The 11,121-nt window shown below is 40.6% G+C and overlaps 1 protein-coding gene across 1 annotated transcript; it reads left to right on the top strand.

The window, feature by feature from the left end:
• The first annotated feature begins 3,813 nt into the window (after positions 1–3,813).
• LOC102716825 (general transcription and DNA repair factor IIH helicase subunit XPB1-like) lies at positions 3,814–11,121 on the top strand. The gene is made up of 19 exons (XM_040528850.1): positions 3,814–3,910; positions 4,044–4,154; positions 4,284–4,452; positions 5,170–5,392; positions 5,477–5,533; positions 5,728–5,871; positions 5,946–6,026; positions 6,999–7,086; positions 7,470–7,807; positions 7,912–7,987; positions 8,074–8,267; positions 8,576–8,739; positions 8,812–8,884; positions 8,971–9,084; positions 9,788–9,868; positions 9,978–10,037; positions 10,116–10,199; positions 10,283–10,425; positions 10,531–11,121. The coding sequence occupies exons 1-19, from the start codon at positions 3,895–3,897 to the stop codon at positions 10,610–10,612; spliced, it is 2,298 nt and encodes a 765-aa protein (XP_040384784.1). The 5' UTR covers positions 3,814–3,894; the 3' UTR covers positions 10,613–11,121.

Genomic DNA, 11,121 nt, shown 5'->3' with positions numbered 1-11,121 from the left:
TGTGCTAATTTTACTCACAAACAATCGTCTGATCAGAAGCCAGAGATGTCTTTGGAAGAAGTCAATGTCAACAATTCAGTCACAATGGAAGATTTGACGGAAGAACAGAGGTGACTGGTGGAGCAACATGTGGTAGATTTCGAGAAGCGTTGCCTTCAATCTTTCGTCATGACACCAGAAGGACCAATTTAGAAGATTTAATTCCCCAAGCCGATGGTCAAGACACTTCAATATACAGTTGATGAATCAGTTTATCGTGCCTTGTTCGATCAATCTAGAGTTTGGATGAGCACATTGCAAGATCTGATCAAGACAACGATTGATGAGTACACTACTCTAAGAATTCGACTCGGGGGCAGTATCGGCCAGAAGATTCTCATCAGTATTGGCACAACGAAGATGATGCAAGGGAAGATGAGTTGGCCGATAGAGTTGCTGAGGTAATGAGGGAACAATTTGGGATAAACCGAAAAGACAAATAGATCTGTATCGGTGACCATATCCTGAGTGGTTCGATAAGGTTCAATTACCACGCCGATATAGGAGCCCAGAATTCTCCTTATTTTCAAGGCAAGAGGATGTTTCTATAATTGAACAGGTCAGTTGATTCCTAGCACAACACAATGCGGAGAGACATCGGCTCATGACGCTCTGAAGGTTAGGTTGTTCCCGTTATCACTTTCTGGATCGGCTTTCACATGGTTTGCATTGCTACCCCCAAATTCTATCAGAAGTTGGGCCGATCTAGAGAAACAATTTCACAGGTACTTCTTTGCTGGCACGGATGAGATGAAACTTACATACTTAATTTTGGTTAAGCAGCAGAAAGGAGAATCGACTATGGAATAATACAAAGATTTCGTAATATTCGCAACCAATGCTATAATTTGAGCTTAAATGATAAACGGTTGACAGAGCTTGCATTTGGAGGGCTACTAGAACCAATCAAAGATAAATTTTTTTCCACGAGTTTACAAGTTTGGCTCATCTAGTTCAAACAGTATCGGTTCATGAAAGCCGATTGTGGCAGGAAGCAGAGAAAGAAAAGTTTTCGAATTATCAAAGTCGGAGCAGAAAAGATAATTCTGAAGTATGAGTTCTCATACTCCAAAACTGGGGGGCATGTGTTAACGCTAGATTTTAGCAAATCGCTACCATGGATTAAATCGTGATTAAAGACCGAATCAGACAGGAAAAAGGGCAATCGGACAGAAGACCAGACGAAATACGACTCAGATTCAGCCGATGGAGTCTGGATCGGATAAGAAATAGAGTCTGATTAGGCCTACGATGTTACAGATAGATTCGGGAATAATCACAGTCCGTGTAACTTAATTCTATCTATTAGTTAGAGTTGGTTTAGATTTTTCCTTTTATCTCTAAGAGAGTTAGAGTCCGATCGGGACTGTTGTGTTAGAGATGGAATCTATCTAGGAGTTGGTTATTACTTTTTGTCTATTAGGAATTATATGTCGTGTCCAACACGGCGTAGCGTCCACCCGAGGGTATAAATATGTGTGCCCAGGATCATTGTAAATCATCTCTTGATCAATTACAATCTCGGCGCATCGCCAACTACTTCGACTTGCTTCGGCTTTCAGTGCGGGTTTGTCAGCTTTGCAATGTAAGTTCTAGTTCGTCAAACCTGTCGATCGGCTAGAATAGGACTGTCTCGGTTAAGTCCGATCTCCTGCATAGTTGATCGACGGGCTGAGTTCTTACCATTGCTTTGATCTGCTCATAGGTCTACAGTGACAGTAGTTCTCGATCAAGTCCTCGCGAGTTCTTCTATTCAATCTGTTAGTATGAATCTGTTCAACTCGATTCTGTCTCGGTTCGGTCCGATCAATCTGGTTGGATGGGTCTGTGTTGCTAGATTGGATCGAGGCTCGTGAGGGCTTATCGCTGTAGTTCTAGCCAGCATTATCCTAAGTAATCTGTCGATTTTTTTATTAAGTTCATTGATCTTCATATTCCTATGAATCATATCGTGCTAGATCACGTACTGTCTTGGTTAGGTCCGATCTATGCGTGTTTAGTTTGATCTGCTTATAGGAATCCGTCCGATCGGCTGAGATTAATGAATAAGTTGATAGATTACGCTGGTTTGATATCCTGTTATTCATATACTGCAATACTCGATCGACTTCATGCATGATTACGCTCAGATATGTACTGTCTTGGTTGAGTTCAATCTTCTAGGTCTAGCGTGAATATGCTTGCAGTTAATTATTATTGTTTTATACTCGTAATTGGTATAGCATTCCAGTTTATATTAAATAGTCATCGACTCATTGGTTTGATTGCAATCTAGTCTATTTAGTATCTAGACTGACATTGCTAGTCGTAATCTTGAAATGTCTCGGTTGAGTCCGATCTTCTATGATTATTCTTAACAATCTGGGCTAGATGTTTTATAGCTCATGGTTGTTTGTCAGTCGTTCATAGTCGATGATGTTTGCCGATCTACATGCTTATCATGTTTACGTCAATAAAGTAGGCAATTGCCTTACTGCATTATTTTTGTATCAGTCGACTGAATTCATTTAGATCGACACTTATTTATGTTGCATCGGCTTGTGAGAATTATATGCAAATTGGTTTTAGCCGATCGTAACACATGATTCATTGCTTATTTAAGTATTTGAGTTTGCATGTATCGGATTCTTAGCCGATTCAAGCTCTCAGCAACCGATCGATCAGCCTATCGGCTAAGGGCTGCTACATCAACATCTGATCGGCTGGATTTTCCGTTAACTATCGGCTCGATAGCCGATCGGGTTGTTTTATTCTTCATCTTGTCAGTTGCAGGATCAAACTGACTGGCACACCCACGCAATCTAAGAATTTAGGTCTGCACTGGAGCTGTCTAAGATTGACTTGCAGGCCTTCGTGTGTAACACGTCATATCACATTTTTTACGTCAACAAGCTCGCACTGGATACCTTGATAGTGAGACGACCACTATGGCACTACCACGGCATTCATCAATCGATTTGTCCTCGGGAAACTAGCTCATGTGTTACTAGTGTTAAACTGTTAATGTGGAATTGTGGATTTGTATTGCAGGTTACTGAGATAGGAAACGCAGTGAGCAGGTAGCGGAAGCAAACTCCAAGCAAATTTGTCAGCTTGTTCAATTGCTTATCAGGTATGGCAAAATTCGTCACACAACAACGACATCGTTGGGGGCAGCATGGCTAGGACACAAACCAACTTCCCTGATCCTGTACTGCCGTCGTTTTCGATGGAGATGCAGTACATGCTATCATTTTTTGACAGAGCTTGCCGCAAGCGTGAAGTGAAGGGGCTGAGCCGCCGAGGTGATGCCGATGTGGGGTCGGTGGCGGCGAGCGAGCAAGGCTCCCTTGCTGCTGCCCGTGCCACCGGCATCGTCTGAGGCATCTCCGGTGACGGTGTAGGTGCCCGTGCTGCCATCATCTGATGCAACTCCAGTGCCAGCGCCGTCGTCGTCTGATGCGGCTCCAGTGACGACGGCATAGGAGCCAGCCCCATCGCTGATAGTGTGCTCATTTTTTCTGCTTATCACTGACATGTGGGTCCCACAAGTTGACTTAGTCGGTCAACGGAATCAAAGATGCCACCTTTGACAAAACCCCACCTCTGAAACCGCGCAGAGAGTCGATTTGTAATGGTTTTGGGAGTTTGGGGACAGTTTATACCCGGTTTTACGGTCGAGGGACATGATTCACTTCACGCTTGTTTTACGGAATCAAAGATTTTTTTGACCGATTATACCACCCAGGCCCAGGCCCAGCCCACCACTCGCTCCTCGCCGCCGCCTTCAGAATCTCCCCCACTCTTTTCCTCTTCGTCGCCACGCACCGCCGCACCAATCCCTCCCTCCCGGGGATCCCCGCGCGCAGCACCGACATGGCCGGCGGCGACGGTGAGGCACCAAACCCTAGACGCCACCATTCCCTGCAACGACGCACTCCCCCCCGCCCCCCCCCTCCTCCTGGCGTTGGCACCGCATCTTCCTGACACCGTTTCCGTTTCCTCCCCTTCCTTCCCCTCTGCAGGCGATCGCGCCCGCGCGCCGAAGCGGCACAAGTCCTCGGCCCCGCCGAGGACGATCGACGAGACCGCCGAGCTGGACTACGCCGATGACGTCGACGACGACGTCCGCGACGGTACCTCACGCGTGCTCGATCCGCACTAAGCTTGCCGTCGTTCCCTCTCCAATCGGGGGAGGGTTTGCACGAAACGTTGAACTGATTGGGGAATTTCTTTGTGGGGTTTGGAACTTTCATTCGGTGCAGCCGATAGGGAGGTGAAGAAGAGGGACTTCACTAAGCTGGAGCTGAAGCCGGATCACGCCAACCGGCCGCTCTGGGCCTGCGCCGATGGCCGCATCTTCCTCGAGACGTTCTCGCCTCTGTACAAACAGGCCTACGATTTTTTGATCGCCATTGCGGAGCCTGTTTGCAGGTCAGTTTCAGTCGCATCTGGCGTCAAATGTTACCCTAGTTGTCATCTTCTTAGGATTTCACTGTTGCTGCCTCTTTTAGCGATTTTGGTACTGCCATGTGAATACTCAACTTGATTTTCTGTGAACTATTTGGATATAATTTGTTTGTAATAGCTTGGATTTGGATCTAGTTGTTTGGAATTTGAGTGAAAAACCAATGGTTTGCATTTTGCAATGGGACTAATTGTGTATTACTTGAAAATAGTGAGGACAGTTACGTCATAGGTATACCATTGTGCTATTAGATTGTTTGAATAGATGTAATACGCCCCATGTGGCTATCTAGAAACTAGAGAGTATACTTGCATATATAAGTTGCAACCATGTTGCTGTACCCACATGACTTTGGGAGAGCATAACCATATACTTGCGTTGTTAGTTTAGAACGAAATAATAGCCTTCTAGGGCTCTTTAGTTCGAGGGATGGGATGGTGGGTTAAGGAGATTATTAATTCTTTTGTCATAGTAAGTTAAGTGGGACTGGTAGTTTGACCTGAATTCCTTTCCCAAAACAAAATGCCTATACTCTAATGGAACAGATGGTCAAATTGGTCATGTATTTGATTTGAACTTTTTTGAAACATATGTGCATGGTTGAATACCTGAAATATATTACTTTGTCGATGGCTTTATGATTTTCCATTTAAACTATTTGATTTTGGCCTTTGGTGTTGCAGGCCAGAATCAATGCACGAGTACAATCTAACACCCCACTCATTATATGCTGCGGTCTCAGTTGGGCTTGAGACTAGCACTATAATTAGTGTCATGAGCAAGCTCTCCAAGACTAAATTGCCTCGTGAAATAATTGATTTTATCCATGCATCAACTGCCAATTATGGCAAAGTGAAGCTTGTCCTGAAGAAGAATCGGTATTTTGTTGAGTCTCCATTCCCTGAGGTCATATCATATTTCTGTGTTTCAAAAATATTCTTTTTTGTCTATTTTTTTCTATTCATGTGAGCTGCTATATTTCATCTTCAGGTTTTGAAGACCCTTCTGAGAGATGATATCATTTCCAGAGCATGGATATCTCCTGAGGTTATTCATCTTTTTTATGCACTTGAATATAATTCTTATTGCAATATAATATAGCCAAGTCATGCCTTCCTATTCATTATCTTATGCAAGACCTAGTCTGCTGTTACTAAGTTGTCTGCATGAAACATTGTGCAGCATCTATACATGCCAACTGTTTTCTACGTTGTTATCTAAGTCCATTCTCATTTATCCAGGATTCCGTTGGGGCACCTTCATTTACAGTTAGCAAAACAGCTGGTGAAATGGCTAGTGGCCATGAGGACTTATTGGATGGAATGGAACTGGCTGCTGCAACTGAAGACAAGGAAACACATTCTTTTGAAATTGATCCTTCTCAGGTAATACATTACTTCAAGTGGAATCTCATGAAAAAAATTTAATGATGGAGACTGATAAAATAAATATCATGCAGGTTGAGAATGTGAAGCAGCGTTGCTTGCCAAATGCACTGAACTTCCCCATGCTGGAGGAGTATGATTTTAGAAATGACACTGTAAGTTCTTTGCATATCAAGGGACATGTATAATTGTTGGTCATATTTTCCATGCACTTGGTTTGTATTGAACCACAGCAACCACAATGGGGCTGACCCAACGTTGCTTCGTTAAGTTTTGCTAAAACAAATTTTATGTTTGCACCCATGGAATTTCTCCCACCACTTCACGCTATACTAGACATGTACATACCAATTCAACGTTTTCTTGCCGTACACCAAACATAACTGCTTTAAACAAAACACACGTGTAACAGTGATACCAGAGTTTATTTACTGTAGAGTGTTATCTCTAAAGTCTAAACATTGCACAACGTTGTATTAATATAGAAGATCCAACTTCATTTATATAGGGATAATGAAAACTAACCTTATGTGATTTGTTTTAGATTGCACTTGTCACATTTTAGGTTGATGTTCATGCTGAGTTTGATAGCACTGAACAACTAACACATGTTTTTTGATGCTTATAGTGCAGCTAAACATATTGTTCTTAAAAAGGGGCAGTCAATTATTGAAATTGAAAATGATTAGAAATCTGGAGCATGGAAACACATCTTTAGGATCATAATGAGCATATATACCTCAGAAAACAATTGTACGTGAAAGTTCATTAGTATTTTTGGTACTTTACATTACAACTCTCATTAGTCTGTATTGTAAATAGAACTCTCATTAGTGTGCAAAGCCTTTTAATTAAATCCATATATAGGAGTAAGAGAAAAACAGTTCATCAAGCTTGCTTAGAGCATTTTCCCTATTTTAGCATTGTCATTTTTGGTAATTGTATATTAGCATAGTACAACTAGATTTGGACATTTGTTGATACTATTTCCATTGAAGAACAATGGTATTCTAAGTCTGAAAATATATTTACTTCTGTTACTAGGCACCTTACAGTATTATCATTTTGTAGTTTGGCAGCTGTTTAAGGGCATGATCATGTACATATATCTGCTATATTAATTGTAGGTGAATCCAGATTTGGAGATGGAATTAAAGCCCCAGGCGCGACCAAGGCCATATCAAGAAAAGAGCCTCAGCAAAATGTTTGGGAATGGTAACATTATTATGCAATTTGCTTGTGAATATTGAATTTGTAAATTCGAAAAACTGGTAAAGAACTGCAAGCTGACAGTCAGTTTGGGCATGTTAATTTTCAAATGACTTTTGATTCTTTAAATGCCTAGTGCTTTATAATATTAATATAATTAGAATCTCCTCCTGAAAATGTTGTCAATATTGCTTGAAGTGTAGGAACTAAATTGATTTGGTGGCAAACTGTTTTACCAACAGTGAAAACTAAAAATGCTTGTGGCAGTCCCCTTGCTTGTCATCAGTTAGCAATTTATTCTCTTCATTTGCTATTATTCACTTGATATTTCCTTTAGCTTCATTGATATGCTCCTTTCCTCATTGGGTAGTTCTCTTGTGATTTTGCAGGCAGAGCAAGGTCAGGCATAATTGTGCTACCTTGTGGTGCAGGCAAGTCCTTGGTTGGCGTATCTGCTGCATGTCGTATCAAGAAGAGTTGTCTGTGCTTGGCCACCAATGCTGTATCAGTTGATCAATGGGCATTTCAGTTCAAGCTTTGGTCAACTATAAAAGATGAACATATCAGCCGTTTTACATCAGATAACAAGGAGAAATTCCGGGGAATGGCTGGTGTAGTTGTGACTACATATAACATGGTTGCATTTGGAGGTAAACGGTCTGAAGACTCGGAGAAGATCATTGAAGAAATTCGAAACAGGGAGTGGGGCTTGCTCCTTATGGACGAGGTGGGATATCCATTAGTTGATAGTTTAGGTGTTTTTTTTTTCTGCACTTGGTAATCCTCAGTACCATACATTTCCATATTCCTTTTTTATATTTGTGTTTGCAGGTTCATGTTGTTCCTGCACATATGTTCAGAAAGGTCATCAGCATTACTAAATCTCACTGCAAGCTTGGTCTTACTGGTTAGTTTCGAATTTATATCCCTATTTGAGTTTTCTATTCACTATTATATATGTATTCTAAATAACTTGGGTTACTGTAATTGCAGCTACACTTGTGAGAGAGGACGAACGCATCACAGATTTAAATTTTCTTATTGGGCCAAAGTTGTATGAAGCAAACTGGTTGGATTTGGTGAAAGGTGGATTTATTGCAAATGTGCAGTGTGCAGAAGTGTGGTGTCCCATGACCAAAGAGTTCTTTGCTGAGTATTTGAAAAAAGAAAATTCAAAGAAGAAGCAGGTGAATCTTATATTGAAGTTCCTCAATCTGCCCTTTCAGATTAAGATTCATGTCTTTATTTTTGCAATATAAAGTTGACATGTTCGAATTTCTAGTATTGCTTTATGTGCTCTTAATTCACTCTTTAGAATGTGATGGTTACCTTGATTTGGAACAAACTAACTGAGCAAAGTGTTCTTTATACTCCTACAAGAAAATATTAGTTTTCTCCTGATTTTGACCCACCAGACATGACTAATTTATCGATCAATGAGCTTGTTTCTTAAATCTCGTCATCTTCAAGAACTGCACTAACCCTGGCCTATCAGGTACTCTATGCGATGAATCCGAACAAATTCAGGGCTTGTGAATTTCTAATTCGATTCCATGAGCAACAACGTGGGGACAAGATAATTGTGTTTGCTGATAATCTATTTGCACTAACTAGCTACGCGATGAAGCTCCGTAAACCAATGATTTATGGTTCCACAAGGTGATTCTCATTTTATACAGATGTTTATATGTTCCCTTAGTTACATGCTTATATCTGCTTTGAAACATTCAGCCATGTTGAGAGGACGAGAATACTGCATCAATTCAAGAACAGCTCAGATGTCAATACCATTTTCCTTTCAAAGGTGCAGTTAGTGACTTTTCTGATTCAAAACATACATGTGTAAAAATTAACCATCATTATCATAATTGCATATCTGCTGTCAATTAGGTGGGTGATAACTCCATTGATATTCCAGAAGCAAATGTGATCATACAAATATCATCTCATGCTGGTTCACGGCGTCAAGAAGCTCAGCGGTTGGGGCGTATTCTCAGGGCGAAGGTAAAATGGTCTGAAGCTGATGATCATGGAACTGAATGATTTGCCATGATACTTCTCTTTGTATCTAAAATACATCATATAATGTTAAATCTTTTATACAATTAGTGTGAAATGCTATGATGGATGACACTAGTATTGTTCGTATTATTATTCCGGCAGAAGTTACCAAGCATGCTCATATTTACTTAAATCTGTGACAATTCAATTCCTATTTTAGTGTATAAGTTCTATCTGAAATTTTATTATCAATGCTTAACTACAGCTCTGGAAACGGAAAGAATAGTTTTGTGTAAACTAGTTGCAATATACTCCGTGTTCCAAAATATAAGAATAGCAAGGATTAAGTTTAGTAAGAAAGTACTATGTTGCCTTTTAATAAATGAGGAATGGATTGAGGTGGGACCGTGGGAGGGTTGGTGGGGATAAAATGGAAATAATTTTGAATGGGAAGTGATTGATGGGATAAGTAATATTTTGAATTCTACAAGAAATGCTTATATTGTAGTAGAAGATTCAAATACTATAAATACTTACATTTTGGAACATAGTATAATTTTATACCAGTTATGACTAAGGAATCACATGTGCTCAATCAGATGGTAAAATGACAGAAATGTTAGATCTCAAACTGTTGCAGTCGTGTTCCAGGATAAATTCTCTATATTGAATTATCATTGGATCTCGTTAACTACTGTGACATCAGGGTAAGCATCAAGACAGGATGGCTGGTGGAAAAGAAGAATACAATGCTTTCTTCTACTCTCTTGTATCGACTGACACTCAGGTGAGTCTCACCACTATCTCTTTTGGCATATCGATTTAAATCCACCGACATGGCGGTATGTCAAAATTCAAAACTGTATATATGATCACCACATTTTTTCTTCATGCAGGAGATGTACTACTCAACTAAAAGGCAACAATTTCTTATTGACCAGGGATATAGCTTCAAGGTTTTACTTTGTGAGCTTCTAATTGTTGAAAAAATTGATTGTTTGGCTTGATTCTTACTGAAATATTGCATTTACCAGGTGATTACCAGCTTGCCACCACCTGAAGAATTACCTAACCTGAAATATTACACACTTGAAGAGCAGCTTGAACTTTTGGCGCAAGTAGGTGTTTTCTGTACCTGTTTGTAAGCTGTTGCGTCTATGTTTCTGATCGTGCATGTTTCTAAGCTCACCCCTTGAAACAGTCACTGAATGCAAGGGATGACATGATTGGCATTGAGCACTTGGAAGAGGATTCTGATGGCAAGGCTCTCATAAAAGCACGGCGATCTGCTGGATCAATGAGTGCCTTTTCTGGATCAGGCGGAATGGTCTACATGGAGTACAGGTGCTGCTTCTCTCCACATATATTTCTTTTTTATCTCAATTATTTAGATTTTATTATTCTATTTACTCGTTGCTAACCCGTGAGTCTTTTTCAATTTTCATCCAGCACTGGTAAGGGCAAGGCAGCTTTCAAGAAGCCGAAGGACCCTTCAAAGAGGCATTATCTGTTTAAGAAGCGCTATCAATGATCTTGATGACTGGCTGTCTCCTTCGCCTATCGCATCTGCGGAAAGAGTGAATGCGAGTATGATAGTTGGCTGAAAAGTGAAAATCGGATGTTAAGGAATTCCAATAGTTAATGTGGAGTGAGGAGCTTGGCCTCGGTTCCCATTATCATACCACTTTTTGATTAGGACTTAGCCAAGAATTAGAATCAGCAAGCATCCAACGGCAAGAAACACTTATTTGATCGCGACTTCGCGAGCACTGGTGTCTGCTGGTGAGAAGAAACCGAAGGCATTACCTCTGTCCGTCCTGAAGATGTAAATACTGTTGATGCAAATACTTCTGTATGTCTTAATGCGACATAGAGTTGTTTTCTCGTCGTGAATACATCATGTCCTTTTTTTACAGAATTTCAACTCTATTGATATCAGTGATCTGCACTAGAATTATGCTGATGGGATGGATGTGGCTACGCACTATGTAAAGTGTGGTGAAATGTAGGTTGAGACAAGCAATCCTCGTTCGTTCACAA

The sequence above is a fragment of the Oryza brachyantha genome, chromosome 11, assembly GCF_000231095.2.
Source record: "Oryza brachyantha chromosome 11, ObraRS2, whole genome shotgun sequence".
NCBI classification, from domain to species: domain Eukaryota; kingdom Viridiplantae; phylum Streptophyta; class Magnoliopsida; order Poales; family Poaceae; genus Oryza; species Oryza brachyantha.
Note: the sequence above shows the minus strand (reverse complement) of the source record. Positions and strands in the feature narration are given on the sequence as shown.

Excerpts from the sequence above, each read along its gene's own strand:
- LOC102716825 (XM_040528850.1), top strand. Across the intron at positions 8,885-8,970 it reads ATACCATTTTCCTTTCAAAG|GTGGGTGATAACTCCATTGA; the intron begins GTGCAGTTAGTG and ends GCTGTCAATTAG. Across the intron at positions 10,038-10,115 it reads ACCAGGGATATAGCTTCAAG|GTGATTACCAGCTTGCCACC; the intron begins GTTTTACTTTGT and ends TGCATTTACCAG.